At 40.9% G+C, this 27,761-nt stretch overlaps 1 protein-coding gene across 2 annotated transcripts in view; it reads right to left on the bottom strand.

Moving 5' to 3' along the window:
* Window positions 1–2,661: 2,661 nt before the first annotated feature.
* LOC114647881 (ankyrin repeat and BTB/POZ domain-containing protein 3-B-like) overlaps window positions 2,662–27,761 on the bottom strand; it is a 38,038-nt gene continuing 12,938 nt past the window's right edge. Inside the window, exons 3-18 of one of the 2 annotated variants that reach the window (XM_028796558.2) lie at window positions 25,038–25,187; window positions 21,569–21,773; window positions 21,336–21,488; window positions 13,609–13,774; window positions 12,173–12,262; window positions 10,238–10,339; window positions 10,035–10,122; window positions 9,836–9,956; window positions 9,252–9,466; window positions 8,978–9,156; window positions 8,649–8,754; window positions 8,244–8,346; window positions 7,188–7,263; window positions 6,069–6,137; window positions 5,866–5,979; window positions 2,662–3,636 (exon numbers count right to left, since the gene is read on the bottom strand). In XM_028796558.2, the coding sequence (XP_028652391.1) occupies window positions 3,427–3,636; window positions 5,866–5,979; window positions 6,069–6,137; window positions 7,188–7,263; window positions 8,244–8,346; window positions 8,649–8,754; window positions 8,978–9,156; window positions 9,252–9,466; window positions 9,836–9,956; window positions 10,035–10,122; window positions 10,238–10,339; window positions 12,173–12,262; window positions 13,609–13,774; window positions 21,336–21,488; window positions 21,569–21,773; window positions 25,038–25,187 (2,147 nt within the window). In that variant the 3' untranslated portion in view covers window positions 2,662–3,426. The remainder of the gene's footprint in view (window positions 3,637–5,865; window positions 5,980–6,068; window positions 6,138–7,187; window positions 7,264–8,243; window positions 8,347–8,648; window positions 8,755–8,977; window positions 9,157–9,251; window positions 9,467–9,835; window positions 9,957–10,034; window positions 10,123–10,237; window positions 10,340–12,172; window positions 12,263–13,608; window positions 13,775–21,335; window positions 21,489–21,568; window positions 21,774–25,037; window positions 25,188–27,761) is intronic. The other variant, XM_028796559.2, reaches the window with a different exon arrangement.

Here is a 27,761-nt window from a genome sequence, read left to right as displayed (position 1 = left end):
ATTGACTCTCCATATGTTGTTCCTTCCACATGCAGGGACATTTAAATGACAATCAACTGAAACCCCAGACAGATGGCCTCCATTGAGCTAAATGTGTGTCTTCTAAAACCTGTTGGCCGTACTAGTGATGAACAGGTGTGGTGAATATTTATGTTATCAATGATTTTGTGTTGTATATTTGTAATTAATTTAGACCACTTTGCAACGATCGTATTTTACTTTGACACTAAAGTGTCTTTTTTGTTAATCAGTAACAAAAAGGCCAAATTGACTTCAATGTTGCTGTATATAACAATAAGATGTGAAAGCTTCCAAGGGGGTCAGTCAATGCTCTCTATAGCCACAGTAGGTCTTATGCTTTGTTATACATTACAGCTCTCTGCATAATGTTCAGAAAGGTTTATAGTTACAGAAGTATGTACATAAGAATGCAACTCTTGTCTAAAAATGTGTTTTGAGCTTTTGCAGTATGTTTTAACTGTGCCTGTAAAGTTTTGTTGATAGTTTATTGATCTCTTCTTTGTCCATACATCTACTGTATTATAAAATTCTATTAAAGCCATTAAGGGTGTGACATTCCAGAGCCTGTCCAAGTATCAATGGGGGAAGAAGAAGCCCACTGTGGATAAGCTGCCATTCCCATTGCTGGACAAAATCATTCACACACCCTGCTAAAATGATACATCTATCCATCCATTATCCAACCCGCTATATCCTAACTACAGGGTCATGGGGGTCTGCTGGAGCCAATCCCAGCCAACACAGGGCGCAATGCAGGAAACAAACCCCAGGCAGGGCGCCAGCCCACCGCAGAAAATGATACATACAACCTAAATTATACATTTTTATGATGTGTTACTGCTATGCAGCTGGTCTTCCCATTTCTTAATGGCTGATTTAATGGGATATTCAGTGACTTGGAGGTTTTCTTGTCTCCATCAAATGACATTGATTGCTCAGAGTGTTCTTTTGTCTTCATTGTGTAGGTTAGCCTGCCATACTTAATCACCACAAGTGATCCTTTTTATATAAATTGACATTTATACTGCAATGAACTGAAACCAAGACAGACGATGTCCATTGAACTAAATTTGTGACTTATTAAACCAAATGGCTGTGCCAGTGATGATTCAAGTGAGTCACACTAATGGGGGTTAAATACTTGTACTATCAATTAATGTGTTTTATATTGGTAATTTATTTAGACCACTTTGCAAAGGGGTGGCAAAAGGGCAGTGGTTAGTGCTGCTGCCTCACAGTAAGGAGACCAGGGTTCATGTTCAGGGTCCTCCTTGTGTGAAGTTTGCATATTCTCCGTGTACCTGTGTAACCTCCCGCAACATTGCTCTTTTTACTTTACATCAGGTAACAAAAGACAAAAACATCAGTTGCCTTGAACTATCTATCTATCTATCTATCTATCTATCTATCTATCTATCTATCTATCTATCTATCTATCTATCTATCTATCTATCTATCTATCTATCTATCTATCTATCTATCTATCATTTTTCACATTGTTAGGTATTTTTTATTGTTTTTATAATTGTGTTTTGTCTTTTGAAATGTGTCTCCATTCCATGTGTTTTGTGGATGGTGACTCTGCTCTTTAAAAGTCATGTTCTCCATTTTGGGGCCTAGTCTGGCCAGTCACCTAGGCTTGCCTAAGTGAGGCCAATATTGGGGCTGATCACTCAGGTTTCTGAATATTTTTTGTTGATGTTTTTGAACGTCTCGTCTTTTTATGCAGTGCCAGAAGCACATCACTTGTAGGCAAATCCTATCTATCTATCTATCTATCTATCTATCTATCTATCTATCTATCTATCTATCTATCTATCTATCTATCTATCTATCTATCTATCTATCTATCTATCTATCTATCTATCTATCTATCTTACTACCAGGAGGATCCTACTCTGTTGGGCCCTTGATCAAAGCTGTTAATCTGAAAATTGCTGCATTGTTTCTTTACAATGGTTGACCCTGTGCTGTGAACCCCAAAAGTCATCCACTCAGGGATTAATAAAAGAATATCAGCAAATATCAAAATCACTTGGCCCTTGTGTGTTTGCAGCATGTGTGTTCGCCCTGTGATGGACTGGCACCCTGTCCAGGGTATGTTCCTGCCTTGAGCCCTATGACAGCTGAGATAGGCTCCTGCCCCCAATGTAACCTTGGTGTGGATTAAGCAGGTTAGAAAACTGACATTCCACTTTGCAGAGGTCTTTGAAATTAAAGAGTCTTTTCGTGCTGATCAGTGTCAAAAAGGCCAAATTAAATCTACAAGGATTCAGTGTTGTATTAACAATAAAATTTGAACATTTCCAAGTGGTTGAATACTTTTTGTAGGCACTTTATATGTGTAATAGATGGGGTGTAGTGTCTTCTCTGATCATCTAAAATAAACAGCAATTATAGACAAACTTTTTTGCCTAAGTTGTGAATTTTATGACGCTCCTGAAGTCACATCAAATTATCCAATGAAATTAAAAACACAGAAATAAATTGAGTACTAGGATTAAAATATAACCAGTCTTGTTCCATAATGGTGCTCCATTTCACTTTTTGAGCTACTGCCCATCAAAGTGTCTGTACACGTCACAGCCTTAAACAGTTGTAGATTATTTAAAAAAAAAACAAAAATGAAGACAACTGAGGTCTGGGTGAACTGTCAGTTGCTCGCTTTAATTCTTTTAAATTATACAAATCTGTACAACATACAAAAACAATAAATTAACACAAGCAATGAATCGGTGAAGTAGGATCTATTTACAAATATTGCACGTTTTCATAAATATTAATAACTGGCTTAGCAGTACAAAGTGCTACTGAAAGAAATGTGAGGGCAAGGCTTTCCAAAGGCAGCCCCCGTCCCACCAGATCAAAAGCCCCCGAGCTGTCTGGACTGCGTGGAGCTCCCCAGAAGATGACCTCTGGATTTTTAGGAAGGGTTCCTTTCTGCTTGTCGGCAGGTAACTGATGAAAATTATGGAGGGTCCCAGGTGAGCAGGGGACCCTACACTGGCAGTGGAGCAACACCAACAAAGAAATTAACTCCCCCTCCCACCCCGCTCCTTTGTCTAAAGTAATGAATTACAAATGGAACTTGAAACTGGCACAACTGGCTCCTACATGTACCACTTGCCCTAGACAGAAGTGAAATGTTTCACTGGTCGGGTCAGAACTTCAAACTCTTATTTTAAAGGAGATACCAGCTCTCCAAATAAAAGAGGGGCATCAACAACAAATTATTTAAGACTGCAGCCATGCCCCCCAACTTGTTCTCCAAAATCTTCCTTCACTTGTACACCTCCAATGGTGCCGAGCATTCTAGTTGTTGGTCACACTAATGCAAACACCCATTATAAAAAGCGTCAAGCTGGCACAAAATAATGTAAAAAGCACATTCTTCCTCCTATGGTCCTACACCGTTGTCTCCTTGGAGGATGGCTGGTAGATGGCATTCATTCTGGTGGCCAGTGCCCTGCTGAGGTCCTGGAGCATGGTGTCTTCCCCAGATGACCCGCCAGAGCCCAGAAGGAGGTGTTGGAAAGCATTCACCTCTAAGAGGGCAGTCATGTTCTTCAGGAAGTAGCCCTCACAGAAAGCCTTCAGTTCTGACGCCTTGAACAGCTGGAATGAGAAAGAATCAGACATTAATCAGCAGGCTGGTGGGTGGTGGGTGACAATATGAAACGTCTGCTAGCTGGACACCGGACAGCACCTGCATGAGGGTGAATCACCCCTTTAGTAAGAGTGCCTGCTGCACGTCTGGGCACGGTGTGAACACAAATCATTATGGATCGGGGCTTTAAAGGAGAGATGAGTCAATGGTTATTGAAGATCTAAAAACAGAAACCTGCCTACAGTGTGAGCGTTACACGTGCAGGGCTGACGTAAGGGAAATGGTGGTCTGTTATTATTAAAGCACTCCACCCACTCCTGGCAAGATCAACAAAGAAAAAATCAATAGCCTCAGGGCACTCATCTTCTACAAGAAACAGTTCATACAAGTACAGACCAAAAGTGTTTACAGCAACACCAGAAGCAATCATATTTAGGAAAGAAAATAACATTGATTCATCGGTTAGCTCTGCTCCAGCTATAGCTCCAAAGTCCTGGCTTTGAATCCCAGCTCAGGCATTGTGTCTCCATGTATGTGTTCCACATTCATAAAGATGTGCTCTATAGGTTATTTGGTGACCCTAATCTGGAAGAGGGTGCAGATGTGAGAAGGTTTTGAGATGGACTGGCATACCATCCAGAGCGAGTTACTACACCAGTACCCAGTTCTTCTGGGGTTGGCCTTCTTGGCTTCTGTCTGGGGTTCTGACCCTGAATTGAATAAGCAGACTAGAAAATGAATGGATGGAATAAATCTTTGGACAAGTTATTGTGTTGTGGTGAAAAGTGAAAACCTGGTGAGACTTTAGAATGGAGTGTCAGGGGGATACACAGTGGCTGAAGCTTTTCATTCCAACAACAATAACAACAGCTTTTACTTTTATAGCATGCTTTCACACAAATGATATAGCTCAAAGTTCTTTACAAGATGAAAAAAGAAAAAAATATAAAAATAAAATTAAGCAATACTAATTAACAAAGAATAAAGTAAGGTCCAATGGCCAGGCAGGACAGAAGAAACAAAAAAAAACCGCAGACACATGGAGAAAAAAAAACAAAATCTGCAGGGGTTCCAAGGCCACGAGACCACCCAGCCCCAAGCATTCTACCTAACATTAAAGATCTAAATCAGTCCTCGTGGTTTTCATGCTTCACATGGAAGAATTAGACGACGATGGTCATGTGGACCTCTTGCCTTCAATCCATCAATGTAGGCACTGCATGTTGCTATTCCAGCCACTTTCTTAATTAGAAACCAACTAGGTGACTGGAAAGGTAAAAGGTAATTACAAATGATATATTACCAAAAGTTACTATCCTAAAACATGTTACATGTAGTACATAGATGTTGACAGCAATGGAAAGCTTCTTTGTATACACCCAGTATTCTTAGTTTTACCTCCTGGAGCATGGAATCCCCAGTTGCAATAAGTAAGTCCAGAGACAAGATTGTCCCCACCTAGGACAGCTTGGGGTCCTGATAAAAATAGTGAGGGAAATCAGTCTAACCAGCTTAGTCCTGAACAGGTTTGTAGAGGGTACTAGAGCCCATCCCAGCTAGCATAGGGCACAGGCAAGAACAAACCCTGGACAGGGTGCCAGTCCATTGCAGGGTGAACATACATGGACACAGAGACACACACCAACCACACACTAGGGTCAGTTTAGTATCACCAGTCCACCTAACCAGCATGTCTTTGGACTGTAAGAGGAGATCTGAGCACTTGGAAGAAACCCACACAGACACGAGGAGAACATGCAAACTCCATGAAGGGGGGACCAGGGACACAAAACCTGGTCTCCTTACTGCAAGGGAAATGTGAGGGAAATGTTTGAGTAAATGTGCAATGCTATTTAATAATAAAATGTGAAACATTCTAAGAGGGTGAAGACTTTTTAATGGCGCTATATATTGTTTTGTTTTTTTTCCTCGGGGGTTTTTATCCGCAGAGATTAAGGAAACAGAACTATAAAAAGAGTAAGGTGAACATCAAGTAGGCTGATTTGTGTTTTCTGTTAAATGTAGTGAAGGTCAGTGCTTTACTACATTCTTGTTTATGATAGCAGTGGAGTGTGTAGACATGTTACATGATGGTCGGTCATGCAATTTAAGGTTTCACTGTGTTCTGCTACCTGCATCACCATGCTGTCCATGTGCACTGTATATTAAACACAGGATATGCCAATGGAGAAAGACTGCACCACTCTGCTAGGACTTTCTCTCCGCTCCGTTCTTACCTTAGCTTGCTGGTACATGGTTACAATGTCTGCTGGGTGTACCATTCTGCTACAGAGCATCTCACAGTGCCGCTTCAATGGGTTTAGGCAGAAGAAATTTGCTGCTTGCAGAACCTGAGAGAAACAAATGAAAAGAGGGTGTTGGGCCAGTGGCTCTTCAAATCAAGAACAATGAATGCTGGAATGGAACAGGACAATCTTACCTCAAGAACTTGGGTTCTGTTAATATGAGGTATTTCCAAGCTGCCAGTATACAACCACTGCATTACCATCTGGAAAGTAACAGGAGATTGTTAAGACTCAAATATACTGTGCTGAGACATTCGGCGTTCATAAAGGGCAACCATGTGCATCCTGGGCTTCTCTGTCCTAACTTATAAATATACTGCATGCTAGTTGGCAACTGTAAGTTAGTGCAATAGTGACACACTGAGCTCCCCTTCCATGGATCTCCTGCATTACATGTCATTCCTCTGTGCGCCTGCAGATAGTGGTCCAAAATCAGGAAATACGCTTCGAGAGACACAATGGCCAATAACCCATACAGGTTACTTTGATCCATTACCAGTGCAGACTCTCTCTGGTGCCAGAAGCCTTTAGTCTAATTTACTTTACAGTGCTAATTACGTACAAGAGGGTGATTTAAGAAACATAAAATGTTAAAATTCTGGCCATGTCACTGTCTGTATGAACTTTTTTTGTACTTAAAGCTTCTCTTGATCCTAAAAAATTGGATTATGCATAATATAAATGGATGCGTTTAACTGAGAACCCAGTACAAACATGACTCTCAGCTCAGACACCTACTGGCTGGTGTACTTTTAGCAGCCATGAGGAGCCTGGTAGTTCATTAATGGTGTCATGGTTTGGGCATTCTTACCCTCTTAGAAGGGAAAATCTATTGCAAATCACAATTCAATGATTCTGAATGAACAACTCCATGCCATGGTGCAGATTTTTATTTTTATTTTTTTGCTTCCTGGAAATAAAAGTACATGTAGTCACCCAGCAGGGCTATTCACATGGAATGGCCTGGTCAGTCTTAAGCTGTGGGCCCATTTATGACAGATCCTGGTACCGGGTTTTAAATTATCATCAGTAAGAAGTGTGTTAATTGATTATCCCAGTGTGAAATGGAGCCACAAGTTTCATGTAGAATAGACTTTGGGAAATTCTCAACTACACTACATATAAATTTGATTGTTGGCTTTTACTGGCCCAAAAATATTCAGGGAGTTAAGATAGCTGCCTGCCTTTTTCTTCTTCTTCACAGTATTGATTGACAATGCTAAATAAAGTAATAACAGCATGGGATGATCTACCTGAAATGTGTTGTACTTCATATCCTTGATTTCAATTTGGCCTTTTGATGATGCTGCTGCTATAAGCTTCTGAAATCTAAACACAAAATAAAGATATTTAGATGTTAGAGCATTAGAACAATAAGGCCATTTAGCCCAACAAGCTTGTCCAACCTATTCACCAAGGTGGTCTAAAATAACATCAAGTCGAGATTTGAAGATCCCTAAAGTCCTACTCGCCTACTTGGTATCTTATTCCATGTCTCTATAGTTCTTTGTGTGAAGAAAAACTTTCTGACATTTGTATAAAATCTCCTCATAAAAAATATCAATCGTGTCCGTGTGCTCTTCCTGCAGAATATATCTTAAAGTAACAACTGGAACCTACTGTACTCATTTCTTTACCTAATTTTAAACACTTCAGTCATGTCACCTCTTAATTTTCCATTTGCCTGAAACTGAAAAGGTTCAACTCCTTCAATCTCTCCACGTAGCTCACATCTCTCAGTTCTGGAATCAGCCTAGTTGCTCTTCTCTGGACCTTCTCTAGCACTGCTGTCTTTTTCGTAATATGGAGACCAAAATTGTACACAGTACTTCAGGTGAGGCCTCACTACTATGTTGCATATCTTAAATCATAACCTCCCTTGACTTGTATACTACACGTCATGATGTATATCCTAATATCCTATTGGCCTTTTTCTAAGGCTATTAATCATTCTACACAACAGGTTGGAAAAACCTACAGGCTGACTCACAACAACTGCTGAGGTTGGTCACTTTCTTCTGTGTATAGTACAACAGCTAAACCTCAAAATACATTCTTGAGCAGCCCAGTTGTGACCAGCTGAAGAACTTATGTCTTGCAGTACTGAAAGTAAAAGTAAGCTGTCTTCTGAATGTGTTCTGGCGAATCTCCATTTTGCTGACTTCTAAGCCTTCCTTTGATTACTGGTATAACACCACATCATCCAAACTTTATTTTGCATCCTGACTTACAGTATGTTTCATTGTTTGTACTGACCCAGTCTCATTGGAGTGATTCACGAAAATACGTAAGGAACAGTAAAAAGGTACCTTGTGGATGCAGAAGACACCAGATCCTTATGGGCATAGAAGGGCTTCCCTTCAATAAGGAAGGTGAGGTCACTCTTGTCTTTGCAGTTCAGGAAACATATATCTACATATAAAAGATGAAGACAGTTGGGGCAAGAATGCAACAAAAAAAATGAAACTCAGTGCTCAGGGCACCAGGATGGTCATCACAAGAATTTCTTTTAGAGTTTTTCTTTGTCTTCTTAGAGAGTCAAGGCTGGGGGGCTATCAAAGGGCAAGGCCTGTTAAAGCCCATTGCTGCACTCCTTGTATGATTTTACGGCTATACAAAAATAAATTGTATTGTATTGTATTGTAATTTTGTCTGGACAACTGATTGACAGATTTTCCCCCCAAATTCATCTCAATCTCTTCCTGCATAGTTACCTTTTACGTTCTTGCACCGGAGGCTGCCATCTGGAACAGCTGGAATGGGATATGGTCCATAGCAGCGGCTGAAAACTGCAGCAAGTTTCTGGACTGTAGCCTCACTCTGTGTTAAGACATCAAAGGTTAGGTTAAGCTTGTGAGTGTTTCTTGTCTGTGGGTTTTCCATTATCCCTTTACATTTTTTAAGAGCCTAAAATTTGCAAGCTAATATTGAACGTTCCTCATTTTCATGTTTCTATGTTATTCTGTTCAGTGATGCACAAGGCCAAGCACCCCTGCTCCCCTGTCCATTCCCAATCAACCCATATTTCTCCATTAACACCTACCTTGCTATCCTTGAGTATCTCAAAAAGGATGGGCAGGCCAATGGACACCATCTCATGACTGAAGACTTCCCTGACTTCTCCAAACTCTTCTAGCAGCCAGTGGATCAAATCCCAGCGCCGCTGAGTGAATGATGTTTGTAGGGTGCGCAGCCAAGTGTGTAGGGTCCAGGGGACAGCTTCTATGGGGGGGGGGGGGTCAAATGATAGTTAACTACACTTTTTGACAATATGAACCTTTCATGTTGTAGTCTTGCCATGGTCATTGCTGTCTCACCTTGTCGCCGAAGCTCCACTGTGATGTCTAGGAAGCCATGCTCTGAGCTGTGAAACATGGCCTCCTGCAGTGCCTTCAGTCGCACCTTCTTACTGCGACTCCATCTGGCTCCCCTTGGTTCATTCTGCTCTGTCCCTTCAGCCAGCATGTCCTCTAGAGAAAGGATCTCACTACTTTGTGACTCCGGCTGGGACAATAGCTTCCTTAAGACATTCCTGTTGATAACAATGACCATTAGCAAGCAGGTTAGAAACATAATCAAGTACTAGAGATAGGAGTGGGCATTGTGACTTGACTATAGGCCTCAAAGCTCTGTAGTGTTTTGTCTGTCAACCCAATTCACATTCTGGCATGCTGGTGTTTCAATTTTGGAACACTATTATCAGCTAAGGACATAAATATTCCAATCAGAGGAGGACATTATGGCCTAACACAACAGTCCTTATACAACTAACTGTTGCAAAATACCATCAATTTGAGTTTACTTTCCTATAGATAGACTGCTTGTTAACGTATTCCACATATCTTTGTACTCAAATCCTCTCTTTATTAGCTGTTCATTGAGAGTTGGCAGGGCTGCTTACCTGTGCCCATGAGCTGCTGCAAGGCTATACGCATTGGAAGCTCCTTGAGTGCCTTTACAAGATACCCCAGCCAAGGGATCTGCACCCCTCTCCATCAACAGACAAACCATATTGTAGTGACCTAGGGAGGCATGAAATCAGTGAGACCAACAGGTAGCACTCATTAGGTCCCTTCCCAAAAAATTATTTAGGTGCTCACCCGCTGCTGATGCCAGCTGCAGAGGGGATTCTGTCATCTCCTCATCATCCACACAACCATCAACGTCTGCTCCAGCATCTAACAACAACTGGAGAGGAAAGAGCAGTTAAGCCTTGCTGCTACTAAACCAGAAAGAGCCATGTTAAGTGAAGAACTTGTCACTCACTGTTCAGTGACAGGCAGCAATTTAGAGTTAAGAGTACCTGAACTACAGAAGTGTGCGCAAAGGCAACTGCAAACATGAGTGCAGTCCAACCTCGTGTGTCAGGGTGTGCACAGGAGGCTTTCTGGAGGTTTCCAGGGACCTGCAAAGGGAGAAGAGAAGATCAGTTACTAAAGATGACACAAGAAACCACAAAGCACAGCATCAACATTCAGCACAACAATTTCTTATAGTGGAATCAGGACAGCAATGAGATTAGCAAAATCAGGATGATCAGAAGACATGGCTCTGCACAGATGTCATTTAGCAGTGTAGCGACATGTGTGAGCAACCCCGTTCCAATATGATACCACCTGGACAGGACCAGGTCAAGAGTCAGGAAACTAAAGAGGAGGGGGCAGTTGAGGGAAAACCCTCATAAGAATTGAAAAGGTGAGAGGGTGACTCTTCATCAGCTACACAATCGAACCCACAAGTGCACCCTGGTCACTTTCTCACCTGCTGTTATGACTGGCAAGGAGACAAAAAGATTTCAAGATAAAATCTGAATTAGCTACTGGTAATTGGAATGCTAAAATAGTGGTCTTCATAATGTTGTCAATCTCTGGTGTCAAGCCAGATCCAATTCAATGCTAACACCCACTAAAACATGACAAATGCAAAACCCATACTATTTATTAGTGGATATAAGAATTAAATCCCATTAGACCATCCATCCATCCATTTTCCAACCCACTGAATCCAAACACAGGGTCATTTTCTAAAGTAAATAGGTCACACAATGTCATGATTCACATATTTGTATACAATGAGCAAGGGTCACATACAGTTTGTGGAGTGTCTCGCAATGGGCCACCATGGGCAGTTTAAGTAATCAACATTACTCCACTATGACCTACAGTGGTGATTCCCCACAGGGGAACACCCACCCCCATAAGATGACTGCCGTTGGTGATTCAGTGTCTTAGAGACACAAAGAAGGCAAAACTGGGCTATGAGAAAAAATTTAAAGAAACAATGCATTACACCATTTTTGTCTAAATTTCCCATTTTGGGATAAAGAACTACATGCAACTCTATCATCAGACGACTGGTATTGCTCCATACTTGCTGTCCTGCTTTAGAATCAGCGCTTTATTATTTGTGAATTTCAAGGTTATGTTGCTAATTTTCACTTGTTCCATTTACCCGTTTCCTGCACCATTTTCTGCTGGTTATTGTTGGAGCCTCTCATTTACTAAGGGTTACAACAGAGAAACAAACCCTAGATGGATGCCAGTCCATCACAATGCAGCCACAATTCCACATATGGTGCCAATCAACCTAACAAGGGGGATCTGAGAAGAAAATCAGAATACCCAGAAGGAACCTCCATAATGACATGGATAGAACACAGAGGCACAACTCAGAGTTCCAGGACTCAGAAACCTGCTTCCTGGATCTGTGAGGTAGTACCATTTATTTTACGTTCACTTTAATTTTCTTCTGATTCTTTTTGCTGTTTTCCCTATTGGCTTTCTTATAGGGTTGGGAATGTCTTTTTCTTGTTTCCCATGAGTTATTGTATTCAAAGCACCATGTTTTCCTTATTATATAAAAGAGAGAAATAAAAACACGCAATGATTACAAATGATGGCTTGGAGTGAGTAGAGTGGAAGTGTTTGTGGTTGAGTTAGCCCTTCAGTGGACTGACACTCCATGCAGGATTGCTTCCCACCTTGCTGCTTTGACAGGTTCTTACACCTCACAATCCTGAACGAGACAAAGCAGGCATTGAAAATGGACAAACTAAAGTTTGGAGTGAGGGGATCTGGTAAAAGGGTCATCATTCACATAAAGAGGTAATTGTAGAATTGACCTGTAAACACTTAATTCAGACCATCAAGAGCCAGTTGACATTCTAATAAGCCATGTCAAGGCACATTAGATCACATGCGGTGTGAATTACCTCATACATCTTCACATTTCCACGTACCTTAATGTCTAGTGCTGCTCCTCCATCTAGGAGTACTTGTACCATAGCTTCATCTCCACTTGCACAGGCATACATCAGTGGTGTCAAACCCTAGGAAGATGCAGACATGCACATCTTAATTAGCTTGTTGGTTCGGTGGGCCTCTCTTGAAGTGATCTTACCAGCCCAGCACACCTCAATGTATAAAATAACACTGGCCATCACAGAGTTTTAGAACATGCAAAAGATGTCACTACACTGAAGGAATCCTGTCTGCTCTGCCCTTTCTACAATAGTTCCTCTGTGGTACGAGACCAGTCCAGCCTAGTATTTATGTGGACTCCCAGTACTTGTAGCAGTGCATTCGTACCTCAACATCCACTCCCTGAATAGCAACCGGATGTAGAGGCTTTTTGATAGTGTAAATAACCATGTGGTCAATAGCAAGTTCTTTGGCTTTGCTGATGTAAAATTACAGACTGTTCTCAGAGATCTTCCTCTTGTTGATCCACCCCATTAGTGCAGAATCGTCAGAGAATGTTTGCAAGTGATATGAACTGGTGTTATATTTACTGGGTGATGGGAAAAGGTGACAGGACTGTTACCTGTTGCTCACCTCTATATCAGAGACACCATCCTTCAGCCTCACAAATTGTGGTCTGCTTTATATGCCCATAGTACAATAAATGAGGTAGTTCATGAAGATAATATCATTCTATAAGGTACCTATACTAAAATCCACAAATTCCTTAACCAAAAAAATGGCACAAATGAAATTCAGGCTCTGATATAACTAACTAAAAGGTTCACTTATTCTGCTGTTTGATTAGAATGCATGAAGAATGGATTATAAATTGCTGGATTGCTATAAATTGCTATGCTGGCAGGATGGTTAGTTATAGCCTGTGTCAACCACTTTTGCACAGGTCCTTCCAAAAAGCCACCACCCTAGTTTGTGGTTTAGGGAAGCCATTTGAGTCCACTGTGTCCAACTCACACGTCAGAGTACTAATTGTATGGTGGTTGTAAGTCCTGCCAGCAGAGGGCACTGTTAGCCTACGTCAAGCTCGCCAATCATTGTGCATCCATAAAATTCCTAGAGTGGCTGATTTGGGCTCAGCCTTTCGTGAAGCCGTCCTACTTAGCACTCTATGTGTGACTATGCTTGCTGAAGATTTTTATTGTGCCATTTGACTGACTGTATTACTATGACTCAAATTTCACCAGAGCTTCATTTAAACTGCTAAATGGGATGTATGCTTTGAAACATACTGGAATTTCAGACAGGATGCTTGCTCATTTTTCCCAGGCCCTGTTCCACAGGTTATACATTTCCAGGTAGCTGTTCTCACATCAAGCAAATACTTAAATATGAGTCCAGACACCACCAGCAGCCTTGGGCTACACTGTTCTTTGCCTTTCTCTCTCTATGGCTCCACCACCAATCAGCTACTCACCTGGTCATTCACTGAGTTGATTCCATCAGGCCCCAACAAAGAGCAGGCAGCGGGCAGCAGATCGGTGCGACCACAGCTAAGCATGCGGAAGGCCAGGTTCCACCTGAGTTTCTGGGCCGCAGCAGCAGCCTCCAGGCGTTTAGAGGCATAGAGGCAGCATTCCACCCTGTGGAGAAAACCAAGACCATCTAAAACAACTTGTCAGCATGTGCCAGGGTTCAGTGGGTGTGCTTGGGTTGGTCAGACTCAGCTGGGACGCAGAGTAGTATGCTGACACACCGGTCATACCAGTCAGCAGCAGCAGAAAACGGGTCCCAGCATGCAATGAACCAATCTTCTCATTTATTGTGGTTTAAAAAAAAACAAAGAAAAAACACTCTTACGTGATCTCATTTCGAAACCTCAGAATGTTACTCATCGCCCAGTCTCCCGATGTCACACTTTTCCCCTGCATAGGGGGTTCAGAACTGGAGTATCCAGCTTTTAGGAGACAACTGTGTGATTAGTTACAGCTGATCAAGGACAGTACGTTCCAGTCCTCTGGTGCTGTGGTCACAGCGTTTCATGAATACTGAAACTCACAGAGCACATGACTAGCATTGTGCTTCACCCAAGGAAAGTCCAAGAAAAGACCAGTTTTGAATGTCAGCTCTTGGTGGTCTAAAACAACAGCATCTGACAGATGAGCCGACAGAGAACAAAAAAGTCCCATTAAATTCAGGAGGGTGAGGTGAGTAAGGGCTCAGCACTGCATGCCTAGAAGAACCAAAAAAAAAACCAAAACAAACAACCTTCTGCTTGTCAGTTAACTGGACAGCCTAGGCCTCTTTATCCAGTCGGGAAAGATTAGGAATAAAATTGTCCATCACCAGCTGGCTATTCTCACGCTAGCTTTTTATAGCCTCCTGGTTACTTTATTTACCCACCTGCCCTAAAAGGCACACAGGGCTATTGACACAGAGAAATGGCACAAGAGGTGTCATATATCAAATGATGCCACCCAGGTGGGAGAAGAACACATCCATAAGCCTGTATGCGTAATCAAAAAACAGGAGGGGGCACTACTCCATTTCAATGTGCATTTATGGCTAGCCCATCACTTAGTCGAGGGATTTTCAGCTACGGCCCTGGGGGGCCACAGTGGCTGCAGGATTTCATTCCAACCAGATTCCTAATTAGAAGACAGTCCTTGCAGACAATGAAACTGGATATTTAATTACATTGCCTAGCAGTCCTTTCATTCTTCCAGTACAAATTTTAATTTCATTGCAGAGTTTCCTTTTCTGATAATATTATCCATACGTTTTATGGAACAGAATAGATTTACACTTTACGGTTCTCCCCTAAACTCTCTCATTTATTTCTAAACAATTTGTTAACACTGATACTTTGTGATGTACATTCACCATTGTAAATGGAACCAAGTCAGGTGGAGAGCTGGTGGTTTCTCTGTTGTTTGCATTTCATTATTAGCTATAGCTGACTATGAAGGCAGGAAAGAACTGACACCAACATGCAGCTGCTTAAAATTAAAATAGACAATTAAGGCTTCTGAATTGTAGCAAGTGGGCTGACTAAAATTAAGTCTAAAAAACAAATTGCTTTAGCAGCAAATACATAGATTCTAATTAAGAAATTGGTTGAAGTGAAAAACCTGAAGGCAACTGCAGCCAGCCAGGACATGACATTTGGGGATTTATTTGGAGAAATGAGGGGTGTCATCTTCAGCAGCCCTATTTTGTTTTGATGGTTGGATTACGAGACTTATTTACTCCAACAGATTTTGAATGGGATATGGCTGACCTTTTAAAGGCTTTTGCTAAACGCTTTCCAAGAGCAACCCTCTATTTAACAGAGATTCCCCCGGTGTCACATCCTAAGGGACTTTTAATCAGGCACTTTTACAGTACCCAAACATTTTATGTAATTCAATAATTAAACCACATAGAATAAAGGAGGACATGTATTACTTCATTCAAGAGTTGGCACAAGCACTTTTACGTTCTTTGTTGGAGAAGATTAATTTTAGTTCCTCTAATCAATTACTACAACCCTTAAATTACCCCAATTATTGTATGCCCTACCCCTTACACAAATCCTAATCTTAAATTCTATAATTTGTGCCCTAATCTTAAAAATACTATTTTGGGGCCCTACGGTTAACAATGCTATTTGAGGGCCCTAAAGTTAAAAATCTCTCCTCAATGCCCTAATGTTAACCTATAAGTTTGTTCTATTGTATCTTTTTAGAATACCTGACCTAAAATAATGATGATGGACTTTAAATAACTTTTAATATGTTTATTATTTAAATTTTTATTTTAAGTATGAAATATAATTATATGGTATTTTGATCTGCAATTTTAACAAGGAACAGTATGGAGCAGTCTTTTTTTGAACCCCTGCTGGCTTTTGGTCTTACCGAAAGATTTTATAACCTAAATTTAAATAGAATGTATTACTTAACTAAGATAATAGAATAACACCTTATAGTAGGATGTTTTGAGTTATTTTAGTGCTTTAGGAATAAAGGTTGGATGGGTTTCAAACAATTTCTTTAAATAAGTGTGAAAGTGCACTGCCTCTCAATTAATTTAAACTGCCCCCGCCCTATCGCTTAAGCCAAAGTCACATTACACGGCTTTGTCTCATGGAGTATGTCAGATTAGCCAATCTCAGTCGCTGATCTCGTCACTGCATCATGTCAAATTACACGACAAAAAATCATAGCCCACGTCGCATTTACCGACTTAGAGCTGATCTTCCAGCACAGTCGTGTCTTCCCCTTTTTCCGACAGCCAATATTGTGCTGCACGACAGAACCAGCGCATTACGAAGCAGGTTCAGCAGCAGTCTCTCTCATGGTTGTCAAAGGTACACCTACTAAATACTGACTTGAAGGAGGTGAATACTTATGTGGTTAATTGTTTTGTGTTTGGTATCTGTAATTAATTTAGATCACTTTGCTGAGATCTGTGTGCTCTTTAACAATAATATTTTTGATCAGTATCAAAAAAGCCAAATTGATTCCTGAATTATAAGGAAAGGCTAAAAGAGTTGACCCTTTTCAGTTTAAACCAAAATGAGATTAAGAGGTGACACAATTGAAGTGTTTAAAATTATGAAGGGAGTTAGTCCAGTGGATCGAGACTATTATTTTAAAATAAGTTCAGCAAGAATACAGGGACAGAGTTGGAAACTTGTTAAGAGTTAATTTCACGCAAATATTACAAAATTGTTCTTCACACAAAGAAACACAGACACATGGAATAAGCTACCAAGTTATGTGGTAGACAGTAGAACTTTAGGGACCTTTAAAACCAAATTTGATGTTATTTTGGAACAATTAAGTGGATAGGACTGTTGAGCTTTATTGTTCACGTCTAGATTGTTATAATAAAATGTGAAAACATCCAGAGTTGAATATTTTATATAGGCACCGTCTGCATACATACAGACATTTAGGATAATCCTTACCACCAAACAGTCTCCTTGGGTCCCTCAACAGGACAATTTCTAAATTGTCCCTACCACTTAACTAAGGATCAAGGAAGCACCAGATAGTTATCCAGCACTCCCTCTTGAGTTGTCTGATCTCTGATGAGATGCTGGATGTGGAAGAATGGGGTAGGTGCCAAGTGTGATTCTGTCCCTAAGCTTTTCCTATTTGCCATTTGTTTTACCAAATACTTTACAAGCATGACCACAGAACAAGTACACACCCCATTAAAAAAAACACATTTATTTCTATCCATCAGAGAAGTCTGCTGCAGGTTTTTAAAGCTGTGTGACATCATGGCACTTGGAGAGCACTGGAGTAACAGACATGAGACTGTGAAAATTTAAATTTTCAAAAGAGGCTTCAATGTCACTTGGTGTTACGTTCAAATTGGACGGGTGGAGCCCTCCAATTAAACAAATTATTTATTTTTAGAGCGTGGTACAGATTAGCAAAGGCTTACTTAAAGGAACTGGCAAAGAAATAGTTAGAAAACAAGTCTGTCACACTGTGATGTCCCCACCATCTTATTTGTCTAAACCAAAACCAAAATCGGGAAATGAAGTCAGAAATTGAAATTTAAGCCAAAAGTTCCCTAAAGAGAAGTTTATTTTTTTATTTTCTGTGACTTGAAACACAAGTTTAATTACAATGTTCAGACATTTCACTGTACACTCCTTTTAAAATGCAATCACAAAAATGTTACAAAGTATTGAACTGCCCTGCAGCGTCCATTGAAAAACAAAAAAAAAAAAATAAATTGTTAAAAAAAGTTTTTAAAAATTACAAACAACTATCCATCCATCCATTATCCAACCCGCTATATCCTAACTACAGGGTCACTGGGGTCTGCTGGAGCCAATCCCAGCCAACACAGGCCACAAGGCAGGAAACAAACCCCGGGCAGGGCGCCAGCCCACCACAGACAAACAACTATGCAGTTGTTTAATATGTTTAAAACAATTGGACTGAATGTCTCCTGTTTCAATATGCTTAAATGTGCCCTCTAGAACAGTGGTCTCAAATTCCAGTCCTGGTGGGCTGCAGTGGCTGCAGGTTTTCTTTCTAACCCTTTCTTAATTAGTGACCTGTTTGTGCTGCTAATTAACTCCTTTACCTTTCATTTTAATTGGCTTGTTTTTTTAAGATTTGATCCCCTGAATTTCTTCATCATTCCTCTGATTTGCTTCATTTCTTTCCTTAAATGGCACCCAAACAGAAATGAAATGTGAAGTGAGTGAACCAACAGATGACCAACTAAGTCAGGGCCTCAAACTCCAACTAATTTCACTCCAACCAGTTCCTTCATTAGGCGCCGAGTCTTGTTGTTAATTAAACCCGTTCTTTAATTCCATGGCTTGTTGCTGTTCTCATTGTGCAATAGCAGACATTTCCAAAATTGTTGATTTTCCCTTTTCTAAGAGGACTGTTAAAATGAGGACCTGAGCAGATCAGCATTCCTGAAACCTTCATCTTTCTTTATTTTCAGATATTGTATGATGGACACAGTTTACTGGTCATGTTTTGGCTCATTTTGTATCTCGTTATTGTTTGGTTGCTAAATATGGAAAAAGAAACAATTGAGGGCTCTGAGTCTTCAAGTCAACTAAAGTTAATTCAAAAGAAGTTAATTTGCAGCCAAAACAGGTCACTAATTAAGAAAAGGGTTAGAATGAAAACCTGAAGCCATTGGGGCCCTCCAGGATTGGAGTTTGAGACCACTGCTCTAGAAAGTATCCATTTTATATAACATTATACTTGATTTTTGAGACTGTATGTTACAGATTGAACCACTGAAATAACACAATTGATTTAAAATTTGGGCAGAAGATCTTCCTGAGAAGAATAACCACCAACACAACAGCTAGTTACTTTAGCCCTGGTCATGGAATAACCATCTGACAGAGAAAACAAGCTGCTAAAATCAATCTCAGGAATGCACAGCGTAACAAGAGCTGAATGCAGGGCTTCACTGTGTGAGTAATGGAGCTCTGCGGGGGCAGGCGAAAAGCAGACATTGAAAAGTCCCAATAACTGCAGTAACACAGTTCTCTTTTCAGACATTTTTGAACCCATAAAAACTGGACATAACACAAGTCCTATCAACATCAACTCACAATCGTCCAACGGCCTGAGGAGTATTTTGGGATGTGGTGAAACATATGCAAGGCTCAGTCCAGGGTGGTATGGAAGATACGTTTTCAGAAGAAGGAATGACAAAATGAAAAAAATATATATGTATATCAAGGAGGGATAGACCAAGAAAGAAGGGTGCATGAATTTGCCAGAATGGAAAGATCCACGGATTTGACCTCTAAAGCGCCTATTGGTAGACACTTAATCAGAAATGTATTTTTGTCCAAGAGTATTTTTAAATACAGTCTCCTGACTAAAGTGTATTTCATAGCAGGAACATAATTCTGTCTATAATCCACATTACATTAGTCACAATTCCAGCTCCTTGTTATAGGTTATCTTGGCTTGATACTGAATGATTTCTTAGTGTTGGTTAAGCAGGGCAGATGTCATGTTGTTTCAGATACTGTTTTTGTCATTGTGTGTATAGTAAGTATCAAGAGGCCATAGATAGTGCAAGTAAGTGTCCCTTCCTGATGACAATGTTTGGCCAAAGGCCACACAACCACTGTGACAGCGTTTCCTGCAGGCCTTCCATTCTTAATTTATGCTTAGAACATCTTTACATTGTCTGTTATCCTGCCACCCCTATCAGGGCAAGTTCAGGGTGGCCTCCCATCCAGGATACCATAAGTGTCTAATATATTACTGATAAAGCTGTCAATTGGTCATATATTCTTAATTATGTTAAATCACAGCACTGCCACTGTTTGAATTCTTACCCAAAGCACTCAGGCTTTTTTAAGCAGGAAAAAAAAATATGAAAGGCAAACAAAACACAATCACCATGTAGAAAGACTAACAGAATAAAAGCTCAGTGGGTAGCAACTTCAGCAGTCACGATTCACTGCTGTTTTCATGGTCCGAACTGTTCTAATTCTGACACAGAATAAAGAAAACAGCCAGCTTCCAACAGCCACCTAAACCTTTCACTAGACAGCTTCTACGTCAGTCTGACAAATGGAAGGAGTCAGCAGGCACCTTAGAGCGGAATGGCATACCAACCTCTAATCATTGTTCTAACTTTCTAAAGGAGGGCATTTCATTCATTACAGCCCACCTAGGTGGTAAGGGCAGCAGCAGAGGCAAATCAGGTGTTTGGACTGAAATGCGATAACATGAACCAGGGATTTGTGAAAATAAGGAAGTGGTACGTCAGAAACTACTGCATAGCCCACTCTTTGTATTAGTCATTCATATATTTATTTATATATAGCTGGAGTACAGTTCATTTCAGGATCATACAAAGACAATAAATTCATCTATCTATCTATCTATCTATCTATCTATCTATCTATCTATCTATCTATCTATCTATCTATCTATCAAATAGTGCATTTCACATTAGCACTTTTCATATCTATCTATCTATCTATCTATCTATCTATCTATCTATCTATCTATCTATCTATCTATCTATCTATCTATTATATAGTGCATTTCACATTAGCACTTTTCATGTCTGTCTGTCTGTCTGTCTGTCTGTCTGTCTGTCTGTCTGTCTGTCTGTCTTTTTCTTTCATATATTTTTACCTATTTGCCTGCCAGTACGTTTCATTTACTTACCTAACTAGCTTGTCTTGCTATATTTGTAGGTCAGCTAATGCTCATATCAACAGTACAAAATGGGGAAAAAGTATGATCTGAGTGATTTTGACTGTGGGATAACTGGTGGTGCCAGACAGGCAGGTTTGAGTATTTCTTTAACTGCTGATCTCCAGTCTACGGAGATTACAGAATGGAGTGAAAAAACTAAAAATGTCTAGTTTTTTGGACATAAACCCATTGTTCATGTGAGAGGTCAGACGAGAATGTCCAAACTTGTTCAAGCAGACAGACTCTCGCGGACTCTTTTTGCGCCTGCGCAGTACGTCTTTTTGCAGCTACGGCCCATTGCCGGATGTGCCTGCGTCCATCATCCGGTTTAGCATTCTCGGTTAGTAATATGGATACTGTATATACTGTACTTCACTGCCGTTGAGGAGAAGATATTTATTAATTTTTATAGATAGGCCATTATAAGGCACTAAATGTTAAAAACCCTCAGCCAGTTTCCACTCGCCAAAACCAGCACCACCTCCCCCAGTCTTACCTCAGAAGCCGTGGCTCACAGTCCACTCCAGGAAGCAGGAGTCTGGCTGCCTGCTGGACGTCATTGCTGTCCACTGTCAAGCTGTGCCGGTGCTCAGCATAGGCAACACAGACACGGATCCACTCGACCAAAGGAGGCAGGGAGGCATACGGCCTGTGAAAGAGGTGAAGAGGCAGCATGATGAAGCTGTCTGAAACTGAAGGAGAGTGTCACATGAGGAAATGGGGGCTTACCTGTCACTGGAGAGTTTGACTTTCGGAGGCTCACTATTGGGATTGTCCCAGTCTATTTGTTGGCAGGCAGTGTAGTAGTAGAGTGTGTGTAGGGCTTCAGGCTCCCAGGACAGAGGCCCCTGTCGAAAGTGCAGCTGAAAGGTTCGGCCTGTACTCTGGGCACCCAGCTGCTGCAGTTGGTACATTGCACTGATCACCAGGTCACCTGTGAGATATTCAACAAAGTTTCTTAATTTGTTTGGTTAATGCCAACTATAAAAGGCAATATAAAGTACGACTAATATGATGTGTGCTTAATCTATGGCACAGGTATTCTAGCTTGGAGACTTTTTATAGTCTACTAGCTGTCCCTGCTCACATAGTAGTGCAACAGGACAAACTTTAAAAATAAATTAAAAAAAAAAAATTTTAAATATGTAATTCTGGCTAAGTGGAAGGTAGGTACATTTCATCGTCAAACGTTGGCACTGTATCTGGTCATGTTCAGCTCTGACAGGAGAGCATCCCCCACATGGGGAGAAAAGCACATGGCCGTGATATCTCTGGCAATCAGCAGCTACCCTCTAAAATACACACAGCTCTGATCTCTCGCTAGCTAAGTGGAGGCGAGGTACGCTCCAACATGTGGTGAGAGGTAGAGCGACTCGAACGGAGGCTGGCGAATGAGTGAGGAGGGCCCCGCCCACTTCCCTTCAGCCTGCAGCCACTCTCTCGGATTCGTGTAAATAAATCGGTATCACAAGCGAACTATGATACTTAGTGCGATTAGCAAAGTCGCAAAATTAACCAGAATGTTCAAGCCAATTATAGAAAAAAACCCAATCTAAATTCATTAAGTAGTTCTCTCGTGAAAAGCGAACAGACATAGAGACAGACAGACAGACAGACATTGGATTAGCTGTATATACATATAGAGATAAGGTGGCCCCGGGCCAAAGAAACCGCACTGTGCAGGTGACCAGACCTATTTATGATTTTTACTTAGTTCGATAACTTTAATTTGTGCAATAAAGAAAGCAATTCTAAGGAAGACATCACTCAAAACCACAAATACATTTTCATTGATGGAGAATCACCTGTTCTTGAGGCAGAGCCACAGTCTTAGCTATAAGCTAAACAAACAAGCTTGATGGACTGAATGATCTCCTCTCATTTGTCAGATTTGTTTTGCTCTTATGTATGCCTCTCAAGGGGAAACAGCTTCCTCTCTAACACGTATATACATCACTATCCATTTTTCTCTCAGTAAACTCTACCTGCTTGGTACCTATGCCTGGCTTCTTTCCAACAAAAAACCTCAGAAAGAAGTTGATCTTATTAAACCCTGGTGCAAAATGTAGCTGATCTCCAGCTCAGTATATTCCCACGGCTCAAAGGTGATGTTTGTGAGAGCCGACTTATCGTCTCAGAGGATTCCAGGAGGAGGATTAGACAGTTCCTGAGCAGTCACGCAGTTGCGTAAAACAAACGTCAGGTGCTAGCTAGCTCTCCACACCCTAGCTTAACTGGCTCAAGCAGCACAAGGAACAGTGATTAGCAGCAGTCAATCGTGGACACATCCGGCTCACTTGTACAAACCACCATTGCATCTTGACATGAGGAACGCTCAATGCTGCCCGAAGACATAGTGAGCTGCTCCAGTTCCAAGGCCTGCAGTATTTCCCTGCTTTCCTAAGTTCACAGATCACAGTGAGGTGTACCACACTACCCATGGAGATGGTGAGCAGAGCCTACTCTGGAGAATGCAACACATCCGGCTTCAACAATCAAAACACATTCATTAAACTCCGTCATGCAGTCCATAGAGGCATAGAGATGGTTGTTCTCTGGGGTATTCTTCTCCACCAAGATTAGAGAGCACAGCAATTTGTACCACATTGCCCAAACAAGGTGAGCAATTCCCACTCTGTTCCAACAAACAAGGTTATATTCACTAAGCTTAGTGAGGAGTACTCATTGAGCTCCATCACATCATCTCACAGGCATTGAGGTCCAGGATAAGTTAGCAGAGCACAGTAAGGTGTGCCACCATGCCCACTCAGAGGCCCAACAGCCTTTAATATGAGGTATTCCACCCAATAAGCAGTCGTTTGAGCTCAACCACATGGAATCTGAACATGGTGAGAAGGGTCTTTGCTTAATTCTGTAGTTCATTCCAAGTACTGTATCTGCCTAAAGAGGTGGTGAGCAGGACCTACTCTGGAACATTCAGGACAGTCCCTGAGAGAACATATTTATGCTCTGCATACTGCTTATGGCAGGTTCCTCTACAGGGTCTGAAGCAAATCCTATTAAACTAGATAAGAACACAGAATGATTCCATCATATTGACCATTACAATGATCGGCCTGCACAGACCACTAAGCCAAGAAAGAAGCAATTCCTATCACATTATTTGTAGAGTAACTTAGGAGGACCTATTCTGGAGTCTTACTTACTCCACCAAAAATTAAGATTATTGAGCTCCAAATGCACTGTCAATATAGATGGCAAACACAGTACAGTAAATGCTTCTCCAAGGCCTTCACACTCCACTCAACCAACTTAGGTAGCTCAATTAGGTGTGCCATCACTGCTCCTAGAAATGGTGCACATGTTCTTCTCCAAGGCTGGCAGCACACTTAGACTACAAAGTTTTGGACAGCACAATGATTTGTGTAACACTGTCCAAAGAAATGGTGAACAGAATCTACTCCAGATACAGTTAAATAACATGGAAACAAAGAGCTTTGTCACAGTGACCACAGTGGGCTCTTCTTCAGAGTCAGGAGAAGCTTGGACATTTACCGATGCAAGCAAGATAAACAACAACTTGGGGTACCATGGCCAGTGAAGACTCCAATGCTCACATGGAAAAAAGATATACAGGGACGGTTGAAGGCACTAAATAGGGCTAGAAATGTCCTTGTCTTCAAGCACAACCTGCTCCAGCAAAAAGAAGCAATAACTGAGATCCCACATACCAACCACTGAGAGTAGGCAACCAGCACACTCAGCTTCACCAGATGAGGAGTAGAGACTAAAAGCTTCATTGAACTACCCACAGAGATAGTAACTAGTTTCTCATCCTAAATCTGAAGCACACCTCTCTTCACCATATGAGGAGCGCTCACTGACCTCGGCCACATGGCCTAAAGAGATGGTAAGTAGGATCTTCTGCTAAATGTGTAACACACCCAACAAGAGTTGACAGGCTGGTTCTTCAGCAAAACGTGCAATACACCCAACTAGACCAGATAAAGGACCACCTCCAAGGTTTACATCACCACCTTCCCCACGATATAGCAGAACAACTGAACTTTGTCACATTATGCAGACAGGTGGGAAGCACTCAGCTTCCACCACCCCTCCACACCCACTAAAAAAGAAGTAACCACTGAACTCTACCATGCCATCCACAGCAAAGGTGACCAGGTTATATACTGAATTTATTGTACTGGCCCCAACCCAATAAATAAGGAATACTTACTAAGCTCGGCCACACTGCCCACAGAGATGGTCAGGAGGTTCTGCTCCAAGGTCTGCAGCTCATTGCCTCTGAAAAAGCCCCGCTGCTGACCGGATGCACCAAGGGACCCTCTGGTGTAGATACTCAGATAAGATGGCAGGGTTGGAACACCTGGGAAAGAGCAGACACACATTGTGTTAGAAGAATTCATTCATTTGTTTTAAGCAAAATTGACTACAATCATACCTTAAGGTCAGGCTGTTCTAACTGCTCATTACTACTTACAGGGTCATAACCAGAACTAAGACGTATGACTACATAACACCAGTCCTTGCATCACTTCAGTGGTTTCCAGTTAGTTTTAGAACTGATGTGGAAATCCTTCTTTTCACATATAAAGGCATTAGTTCCCCTTATAGAGGTCACCATAGAGGTCTTATTAGTGCCATCAACCCAGGATGTAGACTGTGATTTAAAGATGCAGGCCTCCTTAAAACTGAGAAATTAAACAAAACTAATGTGAGGCAACACCATTCCATCCATCCATTTTCCAACCCGCTGAATCCTAACTACAGGGTCACGGGGGTCTGCTGGAGCCAATCCCAGCCAACACAGGGCACAAGGCAGGAACCAATCCTGGGCAGGGTGCCAACCCACCGCAGGACACACACAAACACACCCACACACCAAGCACACACTAGGGCCAATTTATGAGCTATAATGTACCCAAATCCTGATCAAATAACAAATATCAGAGAAGCTCCATTGGTCTCCACATTTAAATCAAGGATGAAGTTCCAATATTTTAATATAGAATATGATTATTGGAGCTGCTGTTGAGTCCGTTCTGACACTGCTCTTTAATTAATCCTAACAACTGTTTCCATTTTCCATTGTCTGTGGTGATCCTTGATCTGCCTTGTTAAGTGGAAGTGTCGTCACACGAGATGGACCAGTTTTCTGATGCCTGTGTATATTTTTCTGTATATTGCATAATGTTCCTCTGTTTATGTTTCAACATTATGTTTTGTTTTCATCTTACACTTATTTCATTGTATAAACCGAGACCTGTCTGTATTTGTATTTTTGGCAAAACTTTAAATGTTTAAATTTCTTAGTACTAGGGTGTTGTACCGTGTTAGCCATTATGAATGTAGAGAAAGCCAAGCAAAATGACACCTTTTATTGGCTAACTAAAAAGATTACAATATGCAAGCTTTCGAGGCAACTCAGGCCCCTTCTTCAGGCCTGATTACATCTTGCCTGAAGAAGGGGCCTGAGTTGCCTCGAAAGCTTGCATATTGTAATCTTTTTAGTTAGCCAATAAAAGGTGTCATTTTGCTTGGCTTTTCTCTAAATTTCTTAGAAAATTTATTTTTAACTAATGAAACAAATGGGCCTTGATGCCTAAAATAAAGGTAGGTCAAAGAGAACCAGCTGAACTTTTCCATTTTGTCAACACATTCTTTTGTATTCACGATTAAAAAATACAGATTTACCAGGATCACACTGGTGGAGTGTTTCCTAAGTAGTGCTCCTCAAACAAAAAACACATCTAAGGATGTAAAAGCAATGCTTGCATATGGTCAGATGTTTCAAGTATTTGACGACCAAGCTTTTCTATTTTGGTAACACGTTCTGTTGTTTTCAACATTAGAAACACAGTGTGGCATTACTCACATCGCTGATGTAGTGGTCTTCAAAGAAACATCGATGTAAGGAGGTAAAAGCAATAAATTAATGCTTTCATATAGTCTGAAGTTTTGATTATTTGGTGATCTTTTCAATTGTTATTGTGCATTTCTATGTCTGGGGCATTCCTGAATTGCACATCCAGCACGTTATCTTGCACACCTCTGAGCCACTGTGTTTGTCTGCTGTTGAATTGCTTCATATTCAGGATTATTTCTTACTTCTCAATGTGGATGACCACCTTGTCATCTTATTGTTTCTCATTCTTCATTACTTAATTAACTCCTGCAATTTGCCTGACGCTCAGTAGATGTCATTGTCTTTTTTTTCTTTCTGCTGTTATGGTGGCTTTAATCAGTTTGCTGCAAACACGTGACCACAGGTCACTTTGCCATCCTTTATATTTCGTTTAATAAAGTTTGATGTTTGATGATCAATAAAAAATACTTTAGATTAGATAACGGATTCTGAAGAAATATGCACCATTGCTTGGGGGATTACTAATGGATGGGCTTGCAGGGACCATGGTTTTATTACAGTCAACTTTTCCGGCCACTAGTAAAACAGCCACCAGGTTGCCATGACCCAAACATTTTTGAGTTTCAAAAACATTTCAGGTGAATTTTAAAAAAACTGAAGACACATAAGCTTATAAGCAATGAGAAAACATAAAGATATTTATGAATTTCTTAGAAATAATCATAATAACTAAACAATTTAATCAGTTAACAGTAAGAATGATACATGTACAGTGAAATTTCTTGGAACAAAACCTGCAAATATTTGAGGGCTTCCAAGACTGAACTTTATGACCTCTGATTTAATAAAAAAAATGTAACAGAATTACACTGAGCGATGTGGACTGTTCTCATTAAAATTGTCCCCTCTTACACCAGCACAGGCCACCTTGTTCAAACAAAAGCATCACAAAAAGCAGGTGAGAGACCTCTGACTTCCTGCCTTTTCTTGCAAAAGTCACACTTTACTTCATGTTGCATGCACATTGTGAACAGGACTTCACCACTAACTGCTCCTCTTTCCTGTAAGCTGAGG

The sequence above is a fragment of the Erpetoichthys calabaricus genome, chromosome 3 (genome assembly GCF_900747795.2).
Source record: "Erpetoichthys calabaricus chromosome 3, fErpCal1.3, whole genome shotgun sequence".
NCBI lineage: Eukaryota > Metazoa > Chordata > Cladistia > Polypteriformes > Polypteridae > Erpetoichthys > Erpetoichthys calabaricus.
This window is presented reverse-complemented; position numbering and strand designations above follow the sequence as displayed.